We start from the raw sequence: 21,929 nt of genomic DNA, 5'->3' as shown, positions 1-21,929 counted from the left end.
TCAGGGGTGTCCATTGTCGGTCCTCGAGGGCCGCAATCCAATCGGGTTTTCAGGATTTCCCCAATGAATATGCATTGAAAGCAGTGCATGCACATAGATCTCATGCATATTCATTGGGGAAATCCTGAAAACCCGACTGGATTGCGGCCCTCGAGGACCGACATTGGACACCCCTGCTTTAAATGGCACCTAGATCTGTGCATCTAGCCAGTCTAGGCACTTAACAATTTAATTAGGCTTAATTTGAGCCATTAATTGAAAAGTGCAATTAATTAGCTGGTAGGTGTGGTTAGGGGAAGATTTTGGGCATGGTTTAACTTGGCACACTCATCTAGGCACCTAAGGTTTCGATGTCTAACGGCACTTAATACTGCTTAGATGCACTGCTATAAATGGCTCCTTGGTGCCTAGAAGTTGTGCGCTGTTTATAAAATCAGAGCCATAGTGCTTCCACACATAATCGCCCTGAGCTTCACATTTAATGCACAAAAAGGGCATGTACCTTCGAGTGCCTTTGATGTAGGCTGTGTTAAAAAGATACATGCAAAACTATTTTAACAGAAAACTAAAAGAAACAGGCTGCTATGCCATTTCAGTGATTTTTTTTTTTTTTTTTCTATATGTATCTCAAATTCTTTTCCATTTTCTCCTGTTTCCAAATTAGAACTTGTACCAGACATCAATACTGAGAGAGCTCTTAAAGGAAATTAAGATGACTGGAATGACTGTCCAGGTGGAAACTCTGGACCTATCCCTTAATGTATGTAACAGTTTTACAGCATAACAATGTTTAGTTTGTAACTTTACTTTCATTGTATGTCACTAAGAGCATTTCTTGATTGGTGTCCAAGTCAAATTTAATGAGGATATCTACAAACACCTTTTTATTTGATAGCTGAGCAGTTAATATAGAATCAGCACATGCCAATATGGACATGGACTACACCTTAATAGTTAAGGTTCAGCAGCTACCTTTGTGTTAACTGATAAATGCAACACGGTGCCCTCTGTTGCTGACTGTATCGTGTTGTCAGTGCAGGTAATGCAAGTAAAAACATTTTCCTATTTTTCTGTGTAGCTGAAGGGTAACTCTTTAACTGCATATGCCAAGCATGTGCAGATGGAAAGAAACAAAAATAGAATTATCCAGATCAGAATGATGTACACTAAAAAAGTGTCCTCCAACTCATCTGATAATGTGAAGATCTTTATTCCTCCAATGTCACAATGGTATATTCAAATGACTTTGACTCAATGACTCGACATGTACATGTTTCGGCCAACAGGCCTGCCTCAGGAGTCTTGAGAATCACCAATGATGATATACAAAGAATGCTACCACTCACATAGATTTGACCAAAATTCAAATAAGGAATGTCATGTCTTGTGAATTCAACTTTTACCAGATGTACAGAAAGGACTAGCTTTTGCTCTGACACTGAATCTCCCCCTTCCCTCCCATCATGGATAGTGTTTATTATGTACTTTGAGTGTATATGGCCTTCAGAAACTCACATTTTTTTATACTTTTGGGGCTAGATTCACTAAGCCCACAGATCTGATCCATGGCTGGGGGGGCTGATTCACAAAGTGCATCCTCATGCAAATGGGACCAATCGGAGTCACGCCCCCAACCAACCGCATGGATCTCTGAAGAGCGATCCCGACACATGCGCAGACCACCATCTTTGCCTGTAGATGGTCTGTGCATGCGCTTCACGCAAGGAAGGGCTGTTTACTTTTTTTCGCAAGCTGAAACCGAGCTAAAACTTATTTTCACGAGCCCATAGTTTTAATCCGTGGGTGTAGAGCGGGGCTGCACTGCAGGGAAGGGCAGTTGTTCCAATGGACTCTGGAAAGGAAGGTGAAGGGCTGTGACTGAAGCAGGGAGTGGAGCTGGGGAGCAGCTTGTGGGGCTCAGGCTAGCCTGGGACATGGGAGAGTAAAACGTATCTGCCCATACAGCTTCTGTAGATGGTCTGTGCATGCGCTTCACGCAAGGAAGGGCTGTTTACTTTTTTTCGCAAGCTGAAACCGAGCTAAAACTTATTTTCACGAGCCCATAGTTTTAATCCGTGGGTGTAGAGCGGGGCTGCACTGCAGGGAAGGGCAGTTGTTCCAATGGACTCTGGAAAGGAAGGTGAAGGGCTGTGACTGAAGCAGGGAGTGGAGCTGGGGAGTAGCTTGTGGGGCTCAGGCTAGCCTGGGACATGGGAGAGTAAAACGTATCTGCCCCTACAGCTTCTTCAACTTTTTGCTAGCCCGTTCCGCCCCGACTCTCCTGCTTTGTTTCCAGCCCTTCCCCTTGAATGTGCAGGACAGTGGAAAGGATGTAAGCCGACTGGTCCCCAGCAGTCGCTTCTTTCTTGGTCGGCCAACCCAGTCGGTGTGCCTGAATTTTGTTAGTGAATCGTGTCCTTCCTATTTGCATGCCATTTCCCCTCATTTGCATGATCGGATCGGGTCGGGTGCAGAATTTATGTAGCTTAGAGGGATCCTGGACTGTTTAGCTATTTCTTTAAAGTGCATTCCCTTCAGGGGAAGGTTCATGGTAGCTTTGCCATGTAACTGTTACTAGTGGAGTGTGTTATGTTTTCTCCTTCTATTCAGGTTATATCCTTTGAAGAGTTAACATCTGTTTTTCTCAGTATAAGTCCTTCACATTACTTCAGGACTAACTAGTCTTGTAACTTCCATTCTTGTTCAATCCTGGAGTTTGGCTTATGGGTGTTTTTGCTGTTGGCAAACCGAATTACGGTTAAAACTTTAATAAACATACTAGAATTCCAGAAGCTAGAGATCTATCAGCAGTGGTAGTACTCTTTCTGTGAGTGGTTACCCTTCCCCCCCCCCATGCAATGTGTGCTAGTACTGTTTCAAATTGCATCTACAGCAGTAGGACATGTCCATCTTTAAGTTTAACTGTCTTTCAGGTTCTTTAATCTTTTTTTAAGTCATTTATTTAAAAGATATACAGTGGTACCTTGGTTTATAAGCATAATTTGTTCCAGAAGCATGCTCGTAAACCAAAATACTCGTATATCAAAGCAAGTTTCCCCATAGGAAATAATGGAAACTCGCTTTGATACGTTCCCACCCCCTGAGGCCAGCGGTGCTGCTCTATCCCCCCCATGAGAACCGGCATTGCTCCCCCTGAAGGGCCCCCCCCCCCTGGCGATCCAGCACCCCCCTGCTGCAATCTGAAGTCCCCCGGACCCACCCAAACCCGCTTCTAACTTTCATTTCGGCACTGGCATGTCCTGTGTGTTGGTGCCGGTGCCCGAAGATCAGCCTCCTCTTCTGTGCTGGGCCTTGAGCATCTGCGCATGCTCAAGGCCTGCGAGTTCACGCTCTCTCCGAATTTTGAGGTCGCTGCCTTAGCGGTCCAGGCAGCAATGTGTGGCAGTCTGGTGGCTTGGGCTTGTTTTCAATAGGCCGAGCATGTCCTTGACCATGAGTCTGATGACTACTGGTCCTTGGTGGAACAGGAAGTAGCCAAAATTGAGATGGGTGCTTCTTATCTCTGTGGGCATCAGCCAAGTCCACTGCTGTCGGGTTGGCCGCTCATCGTACCCTGTGGCTCCGGGCTTGGTCAGCAGATGCGGCATTTAAGGCTAAGCTGACAAAATTTCCCTTTCGGGGTTCTTTTTTGTTTGGCGAAGATTTGGAAAAGTTGTTTCAGACCTTAAAGGACTCTAAGGTGCCCCATCTTCCTGAAGACCATGCCTGCCCGCCTGCTCGGGGGCGTTTGTGTGATTTCCACAGATATCGCCCTAGTCGAGGGGCAGCTTCTTTTCCTGCCTCTGGGTCTCCCCGGGGCTGTTTCTTTCAGCACATGCAGTCCTTTCAGGGGACCCGTCGAGGGGGGGGAAGTGATGATGTGATTCTTCCGTCAGTTCCCCGCCCAATGACTCCGTGCCAGCGGCTCCCTTAGTTCCAGTGGGCACTCGGTTGCGAGATTTTTATCAAGTGTGGGCCGCAATCGCAATGGATCAGAGGTGATTCTGGATGGTTATGCTCTGGAGTTTTCTCACCCCTTGCCAGATCACTTTCTCACTTGGCATGGAAGAAACAGGCCTTTCACAAGACTCTTCACAGATTGCTAGATTTCAAAGTGGTAGTGCCAGTGCCTCTGCAGGAGTGTGGCACCAGCCAGAATTCAATTTACTTTGTGGTGCCCAAGAAAGAGGGGACTTTTCAGCCCATCTTGAATCGGAAGGGGGGTCAATGGGGCTCTCCGAGTTGCATCCTTTCACATGGAGACCCTGAGATCTGTCATTCTGGTGGTTCAGCCAGGGGAATTCCTGACCTCTCTCAATCTGACAGAGGCCTACTTGCATGTTCTGATTCGAGCCTCCTATCAACGGTTCTTTCGCTTTGCGTTCTTGGAATGGCACTATCAGTTTTGTGCGTTTCCTTTTGGTCTGGCCATGGCTCTGTGGACGTTTATCAAGATTATAGTGGTCTTGACAGCAGCCTTGCACAAGGAGGGCATTTTGGTTCACCTCTATCTGGATGACTGGTTGATCCAAGCAAAGTCTTTTTCAGGAGAGTTCCCAAGTTACGGCTCGGGTTGTGGAGTTCCTGAAGTCGCTGGAATGGGTAGTCAACCTGTCCAAGAGCTGGTTGGCTCCTTCTCAGCGCCAGGTGTATCTTGGGGTTCTTTTCGACGCCAGCTTGGGGAAGGCCTTCCTGCCAGAGGCAGTCAAGTTGCAGTCAAAGATTTGCCTTTTGATTGCTTCCTGGTGTCCTCGGGCGCAGGTTTTTTCCCAAGTCTTGGGGTCGATGGTGACTTCCCTAGATGTGGTTCGTTGGACCTGGGTTCACATGCGCTCGCTTCAGCATGCTCCGAATCAGCGGTGGCGATCCCAGGTGCATGATTTGGACTCTACTGTTCCTCTTCAGGGGTTAGTTTGTCACAGTCTCCGTTGGTGGCAACAGTCTTCCAGTCTGGTGCAGGAAATGAGTCTGGATTAGCCCCAGTGGACAGTGCTTCTCCTCAGTGAGGTCAGTGTCTAGGTTGCTCAGTAGAGAATGACACAGTGGTGGTTACCAGCGGCTAGCCGCGTTTAGCCGCGGGTAACCCGCCAAAACGGGGAATGAAAAATAACAGTCGCTGCGGGGACAGGGACAAGGCCATTCACCGCCCGTGGAGCGGTGAATGGTCTTGTCTCCGCAGTGAGGCATTAAGGATCGCGCGGTCCCCGCAGCCACCGCCCACCCATAGCGTTTAGCCAGCTCCCTCCCTCTCACCTTAAATTCTGAGTTTGCCAGCTTCCTTTTTCCTGAGCCGCACGCGTTCAAAAAGCCGTGCACACGCGGCTGCGCAAGTCCATCAAGCTTCTCCTCTGACGCAACCGGAAACAGGAAGTTGCAGGAGAGGAGAAGCTTGATGGACTCGCGCAGCCGCGCCTCTTTAAACACGTGCGGCTCAGGGAAAAAGGAAGTCGGCAAACTCAGAATGTAAGGTGAGTTGGAGGGAGGGAGCTGGCTGCGATCGGGTAGGTTGGGGCTGCTAGACTATGCGATCGCTTTTGTTCCCGGCTCATACTAGGAAGGAGGGAGTGAAAGGAAAAAAAATTCTGAGCCAAGAGGATGAAGAGGGAAAGAAAGAAACCCACAGCAGGAAAGAAAGGGGAAGACAGGCAGGTGAGCCAGATGCTGGAAGCAGGGGGGGGGAGAGAAAGTGTAGGGTCAAAGGAAAGAAGCTAGATGGGGTTGAAAAGAAGAGACACGCTGGTATGGAAGAGGAAGATAGGGGAAATCTGGACAGAGGAAGGTAACAGAAAGAGGGGAAATTATGTGCATGGGGCATAGGGACAGAGACAAAGGGGACATGCCATGGGGATGGTATATGGACACAGGGGGGGTGTCATTCTCTATTGCTCAGCTCAGGGCAGCTGGTCTCCAGAGGAGGCATCTTGGTCGAGCAATGTTCTGGAGACCAGAGCCATCCGGCTGGTATTGCTAGCGTTCCACAGGTTGATGGCAAGTCTGTTTGGGTTTTCTTGGACAATGCCACGGCGGTGGCTTAATGTCAGTCATCGGGGGGGGGGGGGGGGGGGGAGACCAGGAGTCATCTGGTGGTGCAGGAGGCTGCTCTGCTCATGTTTTGGGCAGAGATTTATCTGCTGGACTTCTCGGCTTCCCTTCCCACATAGTAGGAATGGGGAATGTCTTGGCGGACTTCCTCAGTCGTCATGTGCTAGATCCTGGAGAACGATGACTCTGTCCCACAGCCTTCAAGTTGATTGTGTGCAGTCTGCCAGTCATGGACCTGATGGCCACAAGTGTCAACGCCAAAGCACACTGATTCTTCAGTCAGCGCAGGGATGTTCAGGCCAAGGGGCCTTGGCCAGCAGTGGGCATCCTGTACGTATTTCCTCCGTGGCTGATGGTGGGCAGAGTTTTTCGCATTGCTTGGCACCCCAGCTGTGTGATCCTGGTGGCTCCGGACTGGCCCAGGTGCCTGTGTTACGCAGATCTAGTTCGTCTTCTCATGACAGATCCTCTTCCGCTACTCCTCTCACTCAACCTGTTGACTCGGGGACCCATTCCAATGTTCGATCCGGGTTCCTTTTGTCTTACAGTTTGACTTTTGAGAGGGAACACCTAGGTAAGAAAGATTATTCAGATAAAGTGATCTCCATTCTCTTGGGGTCCCGGAGGCTTTCCACATCTCGTGCTTATGTGCAAGTTTGGCGTATTTTTGAAGAGTGGTGTGCTGGCATAGAGTGGTTTCCTTTCGCGCCTCTTTGCCTCACATCTTGGAGTTCTTGCAGGATGGCCTAGATAGGGGCCTGGCCTGGTCTGGTCTTCTCTCCGGGTTCAACTTGCAACTTTGCCTACGTTTTGCAGTTTGCTCCAAGGTAAACTTAACTTATCTGGATGTGGTTCGCTTTTTGAGGGCATCTAAATTACTTCAGCCTCCTGTGCGGCCTCTGGTTCCAGTCTGGGAACTCAATCTAGTCTTATCCGTGCTAGTGCGCCCTCCCTTTGAGCATCTGGGTTCCTGCTCATTAAGGACCTGACTCTCAAGGTGATTTTCCTGGTGGCCATTACTTCTGCGAGATGCATTTTCTGAGCTGCAGGCTTTCTCTTGTAGGCTTCCCTTCCTGGAATTTTCTAGGGAGTGGGTGGTGTTGCGGCCTGTTCCTTCTTTTCTGATGAAGGTGGTCTCACCTATTCTTGTCAAATTGGATGTCTGTCGGGTTCTTCGCTCTTATGTTCAGTAGATCCAGAAGTTCCGGAAGTCAGAACAACCTCGCACACAAGAATGTGGGAATTCTTCTACTCTCAGAACTCCTAGCACCAATTCTGACTCCGATCACAGAAACGATGGAAATACACTTCCCTCTTCATATTCGCGAATTCCGTATCTGCAGATTTGCTTATTCACAGTTCTAAATTTTAAAAATTTATTTTCTTTTTTCAAGCTAGTTTAAGCCTCCCCTTAAGCCTTACCTGGTAGTCTAGGGTTTTTTTTGGGCAGGAGCGATCTTCCCACGCTCCTGCCCCATGCAGATCGCTCACAGGAAATGGCTCGAGAGACTACGGGAACTCAAGGCAGCCATTTCCTGTGAGCAGTCTGCATGGAGCAGGAATGTGGGAAGATCGCTCCTGCCTGAAAACCAGCTAGACAACCAGGTAAGGCTTAAGGGATGCTTTCAGGGCTTAAAATAGCCGGGGGAAGCGGGGATTAGGTGCAGAACCGGCCCAAATATTATTCACGGTCTTTTAATATTCGCGGGCCAGCTGTGCCCCTAACCCCCACATATATGGAGGGGGAAGTGTAATAACAAATCTCACTTGCCAACATGACAAACTAATCATACTCGGTGACATCAACCTACCCTTTGAATCAGCAGAAAATAAAGAAGTCACTAAACTCAAGTCTGCCAAATCACAATCATACCCTCAGGTCAAACCTTAGACCTATTTGCATCCTCCCCCCCCACCCAAATCTAGTCAATAGAGTCAAATGGTCCCCTGTTCCCTGTTTCTCCTAGAATTCTGCTTAAAACTAACTGACAGAGACCTGAACTCTAAAGATACCAAAGACATAAGACTAGTTCACAGGAAAATAAGACCTATTTCTTCTGGAACATGGTGTTAAAATCTCTCCCCCCCACGAATAACACCACCTCAATGATAACTGGAACAAAATCATAATCAATACCCTAGATACCATAACCCCCCTCCACCCACGCATAGTAAAATCAAACCGAACTACACCCTGGTTTACAGAGTCCTTAAGACTAAACAAACAGCTATGCAGATGTCTAGAGAGGAAATGGAGGAAAAACAAGACACCAGAACACAATGGAGAGCAGCCATAAATAAATATAAGGATAATGTATCTGAAACCAAGGAAAACTACTACACTAGCAAACTAGGAAGCAAAACAACCGACAGCAAAAAAACTGTTTTGCCTGGTACGACAACTGATATCCCCCCCCCTCCCCGAACCAAGAATCTGCAGCCCACTCTAACAAAATTTAAGCCCAAGAGCTAGCAGATTTCTTTCTCAACAGTCAAATCTATCCAATCAGAAGATGCAAAGACAGCCACTCCAAACACTCCACAACATAATTCTACAGAATACACTGAACCCATAAAAGCAGATCAGATCTGGGTTTCATTCACTAACCTTCCATCCCTGATACCAATAAAATAATCTTAAAACTAGCCTTACGAACCAGCCCCTTAGACAACTGTCCTCCTCCATACCGTCTTTTAGCAGCTCTGCATCAAATCATTATATGGCTCACCAACCTGTTAAATAGTTTCCTGAACCAAGGGCACCTACACAAAGAAATGGGCAAAATAACCTTAACTCCTATACCGAAAACAGCACAAGCAGATCTCTCCATAGCATCTAACTACAGACCGATTGCTGGCATTCCAATCCTCACTAAAATCCTTGAGTCCCACATCAGCAAGCAGCTAGCCACTTACATAGAGCAACACTACTCCTGCCTTCATACATCCCAATACGGCTTCTGGAAAAAACACAGCACCGAGCTCCTCATCACTAATCACTAAAATCAAACAGCTGTTAAGTTCGGGTCATCAGGCAATATTACTCCAATTTGATATCTCTGTGGCCTTTGACTCAGTGGACCACCAACTACTCCTAACCAAACTCTCAGAAATCAGAATAACAGGGACTGTACTGAAATGATTCGCCGACTTTCTAGAAAATCGCAAATACATGGTCAAAAAATAAGAATACTCTAATTCTTGGAAGGCATTCTTTGGCATCCCACAAGGCTCCCCATTATCCCCATTCCTATTCAAATTATTTATGAGCTGGCTGGGACACATCAAAATAGAAGATGAAACCATACTGTCCTATGCCGACAGCATCCTCCTCATTCCCATAACCTATAACCAACCAAATATTGCCAAAAAAATTTCAATTATAGATAAAATCCAAACCTGGGCAACTATCAACAAATTGAAACTGAATGCCACCAAAGCCATTGGTTTCCGCACTGCACAGCAGAATGTCATGTCTAATCTCACTCTTCATCAGGCATCACCCTCACATGGAAAAATCCACCAAGATACTCGGCTGCATCTTAGAGACTTTCACAATGGAACCACAAATCTCTAACCTTTGGAAAAAGACTATCTACACTATGCGTCAACTGCGACTCACAAGACCATATCTCCACCCACATCACTTTGCTCTGATCGTTCAGGTGATAAGTCTTACCTCAATTGGACTATTGCAACTCCGTCTACCTAGGCATCAACACCACTCTTATCCACAAACTGCAACTCATCCAGAACACAGCCATTAAACTAATCTATAAATTAAAGAAATATGATTCAATCACAACCTTCATCAGGCAACTACACTGGCTTCCAGTACCATCCTGAATAATCTTCAAAACTTCATGCATCTTACACCAGATTTTGTACGGAAACTCAGCTGCTCCCCTCATCCAAGTATTCGCTACTGCTTGGCCGACATCAAGAAGAATTCTTAACAGAATTTAACTTAACTTTGCCATCCACAAAATACCTCCACTACAAGCAAATCTTCCACTCTATGCTAACTTATCTGGGTGTAAAAATCTGGAATGACCTCCCAGAAGCAATCGGGAAGGAGACAAACTATACCGCATTCAGGAAAATCTTGAAGACTCACTTCTTGAAGACTCACCTCTTTGACTAACAGTTTCAGCTTCTGTATATCACCCCCTCCTCCTAGGCCCCTCCCCTTGCTTCTGAGAGCCCCCTATTCCTTTTTCCTCTTTGATCTGTCGCCTTGAGCGTTGAGCATGGGCATTGGACGCCAGCGCACTCATAAAGCTGCAGTTGCCAATTAAGCTGCTAGCTTTCACTCAAGGTGTGAAAAATAACAAAAATATGGAAAATGAACACATAACGCAAGATTCACCAAAATATTTAATTTTATTGTTTTTATTTTTCAATCATGAAACTCAAAAGAATAAAGAATAGTTACGTTAGCGGGAGGTCGTTATAGTTGCCAAAATGCTGGCCTTCTGATAACGAGCTCAACTCGATACTTCGAAGCTCCCCATTATATACCTTTGGCCCAGTATGACATCATTGGCCATAGGCCAATCAAATACAGAGGTGGTCTTGAAAGTTAGACAAAGAAAATTCCTCTACATGTTTAAAAGTTTCAGAAATCATATTTTTGTTTACATTCATTTCTGAATATACATTAACATTTTATAACATATCCAATATTCCTTTTATCCTTTTCACAAAGGTATATTAAGAGAATCTGCATTTGTTAAAAGGGTGCTGAGATATTCTCAGCCTGCTTTGAACAACTAACAGTTTCATGTTACACCTAAAAAAACTGGTTAGCCTTAGAGGAAAAGGAGGGGCTGTTTTCCCCCTTTCTATGCTAGAGACTGCTATAGGTCTCTGATTCTAATTTAACCATTTCCAGATGTTGTGTTCAGGATTTTTTCTTAGTGTTCTTTTTATAAACCATTTCATTTTAAATATAGATTCTTTCATCCATCCATTTAGCACTTGCTTGGGGCCCCACATCCATTCAGACCATTATTTTCATTCATTCTATGTATTTCATTCCTATTTAATACCTGTTATATCTCAGTTTGGGATACGTAATCTAATATGCTCTTCCTACCCAGCCTAAGTCACATCTGGTATCAATTAGAACCATGATGCTAGAAGCGGGAAAACTCTGAACAAAGGGAAAAAGGCGAACACAAAATGGAGTAAAAGACAGAGAACAAAATGATTTCCTCCGTGATCTAGCTTAATAGCAAAGTACATAAAAATATTATTATTATGATTTTCCTTAATATTAATCTGTAGTGAGTTTTTCTGGCCTTGGCTGCATCCATATTCAGATTTTTATTCGCCAATTTTTCGTACGCTTCTATTGGGTGTGGCCTTAACTAACACACATGCTTGTATCTAACTAGAGTTACCCAGAATCATACGAAAAACAGGCTCTTTTATAGAAAAATTCCATAAAATACTACACTATCATGTCCTGACGTCCATTCCATTACTGTCCCATAGACATCACCCCCTATTGGCCACGAGCCACTACTGCTCAGCGTGTATAAGTTTGTGCAACTCACAAATATTAGATTAGATCTTTTTGTCCTCTTAGCGGATTCTCGTAAGGAGGACGGCGCTTCCAAGGCTACTATTGCACGCTGGATCAAGGAGACTATATCGCTTCCACTTATCTTCTTCAGAAGAAGCCTGTTCCGGATTTTCTCAAGGCTCATTCCACTCGGTCAGGCATCATCTTGGGCTGAGTCTTCTCTTGTGGATATCTGTAAAGCTACAGTTTGGTCTTCTCTGCATTCTTTTTTTTTATACTACCATGTCGACGTTCAGGCGCATCATGACGCGGTGTTAGGTGAGCATGTTCTGGTAGTGGCCCTCCGGGGGTCCCACCTATGAAGGTACTGCTTTGGTACATCCCATCAGTGAACTGTACCAGTCTGGAGAAATTCTAAAGAAGGAAAAATGAGGTTCTGCTAATTTTCTTTCTTTTAGACTCTCCAGAACGGTACAGTCCCCACCCTGTCTGTCTGTCTGTTCTTAGATTCGCGTGAAGAGTGATTTCTTTTTTTTTTTTTTCCCTGTGGGTTCTAGTATTTTTCTAGGGTCGGGGAGGTCAAAAGAACAGCGGTTTTGGCTCAGCTGGCGTAGCTGGCAAACTCTGGAGACATTTACTGAAGTTTTTTTCTATGTAATTTCCAACAGTAATTGCTCTGTTAGTTGTTATTCCTGTACAGAGTGTTGTTACTGTTATAATTGGCACTTAGTTCTGCTTGGCTATTTGGCAGACTGGTTATATAGAGGGAAGAACAGCTATTAGTATTACAGCCAAAAGTTTTGTCTCAGTCTCCACCTGCTGGTCATGGTGAACTATTACCCATCAGTGAACTGGTCTGGAGAGTCTAAAAGAGAGAAAATTAGCAGGTAAGAACCTAATCCATATATAGTAAAACTTATTTATTTATTTTGGTAGGAACCGTTGCTGGTAACTATTGAGCAAACACCAGGACCACTTACTGCAGCCATGTGCCAGTTTCTTACTGAGATGCAGGAGACAAAAAGAGCCACTGTAACACCTAAAGAGCTATTCTCTCAGATTTGCCAAAAGTGAGTATCTATTCATCATACAAGTTGCTAGGTAGGCAGAGAGCAGAGATTGTTACTGATGTCTGCTTCTTCCACCATAGAGAAGAAAAGAAGCAGGTGGGCTAAAAAGGGTTCCAGGAGAGATCCGGGAAATTACAAACTGATAAGCCTGACTTCAGTTCCTAGCAAAATAATAGAAACTATTATAAAACATCAAATTGTGAAACATGTAGATAAACATGATTTAATGGGACAGTCAGCATGGGTTCAGCCAAGGGAGCTCTTGCCTCTCCAATTTGCTTGACTTCTTTGAAGGTGTGAATAAACAAGTGGATAAAGGTGAGCTGATTGATTAGTATATCTAGATTTTCAGAAAGCTTTTGAAAAAGTTCCTCATGAGGCTCCTAAGAAAATTAGAGTCGTAGGATAGGAGGCATTGTTCAGTTGTGGATTAGGAATTGGTCATTGGACAGAAAACAGAATAGGATTAAATGGCCATTTTTCTCAATGGAGAAGGGTAAATAGTAGAGTGCCTCAGGTATCTGTACTGGGATTGGTGCTATTTAACTTATTTATAAATGATCTGGAAATTGGAGCGAAGAGTGAGCTGATTTGCAGATGACACTAAACTGTTCAAACTTGTTAAAATGCATGCAGACTGTGAAAAATTGCAGGCAGATCTTAGGAAATTGGAAGACTGAGTGTCCAAAAGACAGATTGCATTTGTCCACATCAAATTTCAAGTGATGCACATGGGAAAGAATAACCCAAATCATAGTTACCAGATACTAGGGTCCACCTTAGGGGTCAGCGCCCATGAAAAAGATCTGGGTATCATTGTAGACAATACACTGAAACGTTTAACCCAATATGCGGCAGTGGCCCAAAAAGCAAAAAAGATGCTAGGAATTATTAGAAAAGAGATGGTAAACAAGCTTAAGAATGTTGTTATGCCTCTGAATCACTCCATGCTGCAACCTCACCTTGTGCATTAGGTACATTTTAGATCGCCTTATATCAAGATAATAGTAAAACTAGAAAAGGTTCAAAGAGCAGCGACCAAGATGATAAAGGGGATGGAACTCCTCTAGTATGAGGAAAGACTAAAGAGGTTAGGGCTCTTCAGCTTGGAAAAGAGATGGCTGAGGGGAGATATGATTTTAAGTCTACAGAGTTCTTAGTGGTGTAGAATGGGTACAAGTTGATTGTAATTTTTGATGGAGTTTAAAAAAAAAAAGACTAGGGGGACACTCGATGAAGTTACAGGGATATACTTTTACAAACTAATAGGAGGAAATAATTTTTCGCTTGGAGAATAGTTAAGCTCTAGAACACATTGTCAGAGGATGTGGTTAGAATGAATAACGTAGCTGGTTTTAAAAAAGGTTTGGACAAGTTCCTGGAGGAAAAGTCCATAGTCTGCTATTGAGACAGACATGGGGGAAGCCACTGCACACACTGGATAGGTAGTATGGAATGTTGCTACTATTTGTGAAGAAGGGATACTGGTCTAGATGGACCATTGGTCTGACTGACCCAATAAGGCTATTCTTATGGTACATAGACTAAACAACAATGCCGGGCAGACAATTGCATGCAGGATGTCAGCGCGCTGGATTGAAACACTGTTTTAAAGCACTCCAAGGGTGTGTGTGTGGAGGAAACCACCCCACTTTACTTAGGACTGTTTGCGCTTCCGTTGGGTAGAATTTCCTCTGTAATGGGGGAGAATACCCCCACCTCCCCAATGGGAGCGCCAACAGTTCTAAGTAAAGTGGGGGGGGGGTTTCCCCCCACACACCCTCAGAGCGCTTTAAAACGGTGTTTCAATCCAGCGTGCTGATGCCCTGCATGCAATTGTCTACCCGGCATTGTCCACGCGTGATTGTCTCACACGGTTTTGAATCGTCACCATTCTTATGTTCTTAGTGCATAGGTGGAACACAAACTGGGGACTGGCAGGGTGTGTAAAAATCACAACAGTAAGAGAGATGTGTAAAAAGTATATATGGGTGAGCAATTATGACAGGCTTATATAGTGGGGATCACATATCAAGTTGGTAATGCCTAATTGTGAAATTTTTATTTTGATATGCTGCAATAATCATGTAAACTTGGAAATGCTGAGAAATAAAGGCTAGGAAATATTGCTTTGTAGCAAATTCTTTTTTTTTTTTTTTTTTTAATGTCCTTCAGAGCAGTGCGATTTAAAGGATACCAGCAACAAGACAGTCAGGAATTGCTTCGTTACTTACTGGATGGAATGAGAGCTGAAGAAATCCAGGTACACTTATTTTGAATCTGTTCTTTTTTAATGTTGGTGTGTATACTTCGTGCTATGCTCTTGGTGAAGAAACCTCCTCCTTTTCAGATTTTCTCATACTGTATGATTTAGACTGTTCTATTTTTGTTTCAGATTCTTGAGGATCTTAAAATTTCACAATTCTGTGTACAAAATTGTGAAATTCTCTCTCTCTCTTGTAATTTATTTGAGCAGAATTTTCATCATCGTGGCTTGGCTCCTTCTGAGCTTAGCTTGCACACCTGCTCCCCCACTTGATTTCAGCCACCACCTCACAAATTGAGCCACTAGCTTTCTCTCCTCTCTTTAGGGTGGACACGCCAACATTCTCATTCTTCCTCTACTGCCAAATTATACCTCTCTCTCTCTCCCCCTGCTGTCAAAAAATCCCACAGCTCTCTTCATCCCCAGCTTTCTCTTAAAATCAACAAACTGTTCTCAGGATTAGATAACCTAACCAACAAGAACAAGATCACAAATGGCGACAACCCCTCTATTCCAACAGCCACAGAACTAGCTAACTATTTTAAATCAAAGATTCAATTCACACACGATCAGCTACCACCCCCTCCCCTCACCCCCCCGCCAGTCCAGTTAGACTTACCACAACAAAATCATCTATGGAAATACCAGCAGACAGGTCTTGAAATGATTTTGAAGAGATTAAATTCAAAAGACATAAAATGGTTTCTTCTAAAATACTCCAAATCATACTGCAACCTCAACACCTGCCCACCTTACCTAATCAAAGCAGCCACCCCAATAACCATAGAAAAAATAACCCAGTGCTCAACTATCGCCTAAAAACTGGCTTTTTCCCCAAATCAGGAAGAGGAATTGTCTTAATGTTCATTTCCAAGAACTCAAAACTCAGCCCTTCTAATGTGACCAATTCTGTTTGTTTATTGAAAGCTTCTGTACCGCTACTAATGACTGGGGAGTCAGTTCAGATCAGTTTACAATTATCAGCCAGTAGCTTCCATTCCCCTATTTATCAAAATAATGAAAGGATATGTCACAGAACAACTTGAATTGTACTTACAACACTTCAGTATTCTCCACTCTTCACAATCGGAATTCAAGAAAAATCACAGCACCAAGTTAGTGGTCATAGCACTAGTAACATACGACAAAGAACTACTAAGCAAGAGTCACGGTGCAATTGTAATCCAATTCAATCTGAGCAACACATTTGATCTACTAGACTTTTTGATCAAATGTCTGAGATCTTCAGTGACTTTTGGATTTTGTGGCTTAGTTCTCTCCTGGTTCTAAGAATCCTAACCATTCAGCACTATGTTGTATGTAAGGATGGTGAACTTTTCTGACAGCTGGCACCCTGCCTGCAGGGTCCCCCAAGCATCCCCACTTTCACCATCAGTTCAATCTTCTAATACAATCCTTGGAAGCCAACCTAGATCATGCACGAATAAAACATTTCACCTATGCAAACAATATAATGATCATTCTACCTGTAATGACTGAATTAGCCAACACCCTCACCACTGTCAAAAAAATGTGTCCACCTCATAGAAAACTGGATCTCTATCCACTGCCTCAAATTAAGAACAAAGCGAAACTCCTTTGGCTAGGATCCTCAACTGACCTACGCTGTACTCCAAAAATTACAGTTGACGAGACAGACTTTCCATTAGAACTACAATTTTGAAACTTAGGAGTAGAAATTAATAACCACCTAGCCCATGAAGAGCCACGTACAATCAATAATAAAACAATCTTGTGATGAGAAAGCTAAGATCCAGCAGAAATACTTCAAAACAGAGGCTTTCCAAATCTTAGTGCAATCTCTAATCTTATCTCATCTAGACTACTGCAATGTTTCACTAGTTCTTTGCTCTAAACTGTTGCTATCACATCTACAACTAGTTCAAAATGCTGCAGTAAGACTCACATATGATCTATGGAAATCAGAACATCTACAGCCCTATTATATGAAACTACATTGGCTGCTCATAACTGCAAGGATCAAGTTTAAAATGGGCATCACTTCCTTTAAGATCTTGACAGGCAAAGCCTCCAAATACCTAAGAGTTGGCCATCCTACTCCAGGGCGCCTCCAACAGATGTGCTACCAGAAATCTTTTCCACTTACTATATTGTTTCATACTGGAAATTTTATCTATCAGGCAAATTTCCTTATTCATCCAATTTCAATTAGCAAAATCCTAGAACCAACTATCATTTATACTACAATCTTGTGACCAGGGCTGTGGAGTCGAGGAGTCGGAGGAAATTTTGGGTACATGGAGTCGGAGTCGGAGTCAGAAGTACAAAAAACTGAGGAGTCTGAGTCGGAACATTTGTCTACCGACTCCATTTTTGAACTTGGCATACCAATCACAAGCGATTCTTTCAGCTATAGCACCCACTATATACACAGCACAAATGTTGCGAGCAGCTTCTGCGGCCTTAGAACCTTGATTAAAAGCAAAAAGAAGGTGGTGTCGAAAATGCTCATTTCTCTCAACTGACCCAACCAACCTCCGTAATCTGACCTTGAACTGAATAGGTAAAGGTGGAATAGAAAATCTGATTAACATAACATAACTTGTGCCTGCTGAATAGAGACAGTGTCTTGAAAATAAATGGTCATGTCTGTCTGTAGAGGCACTTAATTTTGTTTCTTATGGAGCATTAGTAAACTAGTTTTGCCTTGCAACTTTTTCATACTCTGTTGGGCTTGTAGTCCAATCAGAACCAGATTGACCTCTGGAGCTATGGACCTTCGTTCATAGCTACCTTGGAAGAATTCTTTTTTTCTTTTTTAATATTCCTTTGCTTTTTTAATATTCCTTCTCATCTGTATCCAGATGGTCTTCAGCCAAGCACCATTGGAACCCTTCAATCATGGGCCATTAATCTAGCCAAAGAGAGAACATAAGAACATAAGAAGTTGCCTCCGCTGAGGCAGACCATAGGTCCATCCTGCCCAGCGGTCCGCTCCCGCGGCGGCCCATCAGGCCCATCGCCTGAGTAGTGGTCTATACCTATCTATACCCTTCAATCCCTTTTTCTTCTAGGAATCTATCCAAACTTTCTTTGAAACCATTTAATGTTTTCTTGTCTACAACAGCCTCTGGAAGCACGTTCCATGTATCCACCACCCTCTGAGTGAAAAAGAACTTCCTAGCGTTTGTTCTAAACCTGTCCCCTTTCAATTTCTCCGAGTGCCCCCTTGTACATGTGGTGGTCCTTAATTTGAAAAATCTGTCCCTGTCTACTTTTTCTATGCCCTTCAGGATCTTGAAGGTTTCTATCATGTCTCCTCTAAGTCTCCTCTTTTCCAGTGAGAAAAGTCCCAACCGCTTCAACCTGTCGGTATATGGGAGATTTTCCATTCCCTTTATCAGTTGTCGAAGGCTTTTTGGAAGTCAAGGTAAATAGCCTTCGACAAGGTACCACACGAAAGGCTGCTTAAGAAGATATGGAACCACGGGGTACAAGGGGTGATCCACCGATGGATCAAAAACTGGCTGGCGAACAGAGAAATGGGAACAGAAATGGCCAACGTTGATACTGCAGCATGTTTAATTAAGTATACTAAGAAATTAGCTTGAAATTAAGCATATGTGAACCAATTGGTGTACAGTAGGGTTAGTAAGCAAACAAATCTTTCATATACACATTCATTACGGATGTCCTGGCTTTCTGACCTGTTGTGCCCCTCAATGAGAATGAAGACCAAAGGTTAGACCATGCTGCCATGTACTAAAAGCGGCCAGTGTGGAGTAAAAAAAAAATTCTGTGCGTTCCCAAACCTGGTCCTGGAGGCACCCCAGCCAGTCAGGTTTTCAGGATATCTGCATTGAGTATTCAGGAGATATTTGCATGCACTATCCACACTGCATGCAAATCTTTCATGAATATTCATTGGTAAACCAAACAATCTATATTTTATTTTTCTTAATTTTTAAATATTACTCATTTATCAATAAATATCTCCACATCAAACAATTCTTTACATACGTAAACATAAAATATCACAACATCAAGAGTCTTGTCGTACGAGTTCATTTACATAAAACTGATATATGAAACAATCAGGAATGTCAGTTATGTAAATGATGTATGACAAAAGACTCTTGATGTTGTGATCTTTTATGTTTATGTATATAAATTATTGTTTCATATGGGGATATTGATAAATTAGTGTTTAAAAATTATAAAAAATATATTTGTATTTACCAATAATAGCTTCTATTGGAATATAGTATGAATGTTCATTGCAGATATTCTGAATAACTTGGGTGCCTCCAGGATCAGGTTTGGAAACTACTGTCTTAACACATTGAGGGATGGATTATAGGCAGAAACTGTGTTTACCTGTATAGTCAGTCAAGGCTGCTAATAGTGTAGGTACACTTAATGCAATCGGCATGCATTAATGCACCACTGAAAGAGGAAAAAGAATCCTGATAGCCACCATCAGAATTGGGACTCTCCTTTGCAGTTATGAGGGGATATCTGGTGAGTTATTTTAAGAGCGGTCCCATCATACTGCTGCTCCATTTTCACTCTGGTTCAAAATGGTAGCTGTGATGCACTATCAGTAGTCGCAGTTGTACAGTGTTTCTCAACTTCTTCAAGCCAAGTATGCCCTAAGTCTAACAAATACCAACCTAGCACCCTGCCCAAGCTCCACCCCTGACGCCACCCCCATAATAACTATTAATTGTAATGCAATTTCTGCCATTCATTTTTCATATACACCCAATATAATCTTATTAATACATAATGGTAACCACAAAATTTTAAAAAATTTAAAAAAGCACAAAGCACACTGTATGCAGAGAAAATATTAATTATAATTTATACACTTCTCCCTCTGTATTTACTGTGATAGGGGATTAACAGACTCGCGAATACAGAAAAAACGTGAATAATTTTTCATATATTTGCTGTTTTCTATTAAACCATCATGAAAATGGTAAAACCGCAAATAACATGGTGGGAGACCTGGCCTTTTCCTGAAGGAGAGGCAAAACAAAATGAAGAAAGTGCTGGGAATCAGCGATTTTTCTCTGTAAACACTTGGAAATATGATTTTTTTTTTCTCTGTAAATTGGGGGGAGGAGCCAGAAAGCTAAAAACTGCAAATAATTGAACCGCGATTGCTGAAACCGCGAATATGGAGGGAGAAGTGTATTTGGGGTTTTTTCCAAAGAAGTCAAGGCAGATGACTTTAAAATTTGCAGTGCCACCTCAGAAACAACTATAGAAAAATAGACAAATATAGTGCAAAATATAGACAGCAGATATAAATTCTCAAAACTGACACATTTCAATCACTAAATTGAAAATAAAATCATCTTTCCTACCTTTGTTGTCTGGTGATTTCTTGAGCCTTGGTTGCACTTCCTTTTGACTGTGCATCCAATATTTCTTCTTTTTTCTGCCTCCGGCACGTTTCCTTTCCTCCGGATGTCATTCTCTTCCCCAACCAACATCTCTCTGTCCCCAACTTTTCTTCTTCTCTTCTCCACCCCTATTGGCAGCATGCTTCCCTCTCTCTCACTATCCATCTGTCTTTCTCTCATTCCCTCCCAGATCATGTGTAGTAGTTTTCACCCTACTCCAGCACTATGCCACACTTCTCCCTCCATCACTATGTCCAAAATTCCTCCTCCTTGTATCCCCTTCCATTTATCTCTCGGTTCTCTCTCGATCATTATATCAAACATTTCTCCCTTTCATCCTTCTCTTCCCCATGCCTCTCTCTGTTCCCCCCCTAATTTTCCTCTTTCTTCCTTTCCCCATATGCACCATCTCTTTCCCTCTCACTCACATACTCATGCCCAACAATTCTCCCTTTCTATTCCCTCTCTTCCTTCTGTCATGTTCGTGCCCCTCCCATGTCCCAACTAGATAATGACACAGAGACAAATTTTTCCCCATCCCTGCGGGAACTCATTTCCCTCTTTTGTCCCTGGAAGTTCTTTTCCTGTCCATGCCTCATTCCTACAAGCTCTGTCCTTATCTGCACAAGCCTCAAACACTTTAAAATCATAAGTGTTTGAGGCTTGTGCGGTTAAGGCAGAACTTACAGGAATATGGAAAGATTAGGGACAGCGCCAAAACTTGCAGGGATGGGACTGGGAAATTAAGTGCCTGTGGGGATTGGGGGCAAATTTGTCCCCGTGTCATTCTTTAGTCCCAATGTGCTCCTCTCCCCCCTCCTCCCCTTCCTTTCTTCCTTTGTCCCAGATCATGTCCCCTCTCTCCCTTACTTGCTCGCTCCAGGGCCACACTCGCTTCCTACAGGGCCGTCCAACTGAGCTGCTCCTTCTGCCTTTAGCGGCACTTGTTGCAGGGGTGCATGGGCAGCGGCTATTACATGCTGCATGTGGCTGACCCACGAGCTTTCTCTAAGGGTACACATACCTCATGTTGAGAAACACTGCAGTAGTATACGTAGAGTTTAAACTGCAGCATATTTAGCACTTATGCACATTAATTTTGGTATAAATGCAAAATCTTACTGTGCTTTAGTAAACAGGTTTCAGCATGAAGAGAGGAACAATTTTTCTCTACAACTATTCACAACCCAGAATAAAGCCTGGTTTGTGATCTTTATTGAAAGAATTCTGAATGAAAACTTTTTCTGTTTTTAAGAGAATAAGCACTGGAATAATTAAAACAATGGAGGATTCCACTGAAAAAATAGAAGAGGAGGAGCTAAAAAAGAAAGTAAAAGGTAAGCACACTGCAAAGTACTAAACACAGCTGTCTCGCTTCTAAACTGACAGTTTTCAGACAGTTTACTTAAGTCTAAATTCAGTAAGCATACTTACCACCAAGTTCTTAGCTGATGTATGTGCATAACTTAAACAGGCTTAATTGGTGCCAATAATTGGCAATACCTGCTGATGTTAATTGGCATTAATTGAAAGGCTCACAACTTGGTTGTGCAAGTCACGAAGTGGTATGCATCTTTTGCAAAGTGTATAATTAAGTAGATTTGGTTAAGAGTGTATCGTGGGTATGT

The 21,929-nt window shown here is 43.3% G+C and overlaps 1 protein-coding gene across 5 annotated transcripts in view; it reads left to right on the top strand.

Annotated features, from left to right (window-relative positions):
• The window catches only part of USP16 (ubiquitin specific peptidase 16), a 118,288-nt gene that overhangs the window by 39,054 nt on the left and 57,305 nt on the right, over window positions 1–21,929 (top strand). For all 5 annotated transcript variants that reach the window (XM_033940643.1, XM_033940640.1, XM_033940642.1 and 2 more), the window contains 4 exons: window positions 665–760; window positions 12,509–12,642; window positions 14,818–14,905; window positions 21,557–21,638. In XM_033940643.1, coding sequence (XP_033796534.1) covers window positions 665–760; window positions 12,509–12,642; window positions 14,818–14,905; window positions 21,557–21,638 — 400 coding nt within the window. The remainder of the gene's footprint in view (window positions 1–664; window positions 761–12,508; window positions 12,643–14,817; window positions 14,906–21,556; window positions 21,639–21,929) is intronic.

Source organism: Geotrypetes seraphini, chromosome 4, assembly GCF_902459505.1.
Source record: "Geotrypetes seraphini chromosome 4, aGeoSer1.1, whole genome shotgun sequence".
Classification (NCBI taxonomy): Eukaryota; Metazoa; Chordata; class Amphibia; order Gymnophiona; family Dermophiidae; genus Geotrypetes; species Geotrypetes seraphini.
The sequence above is the reverse complement of the archived record's forward strand: the minus strand, read 5'-3'. Positions and strand labels throughout refer to the sequence as shown.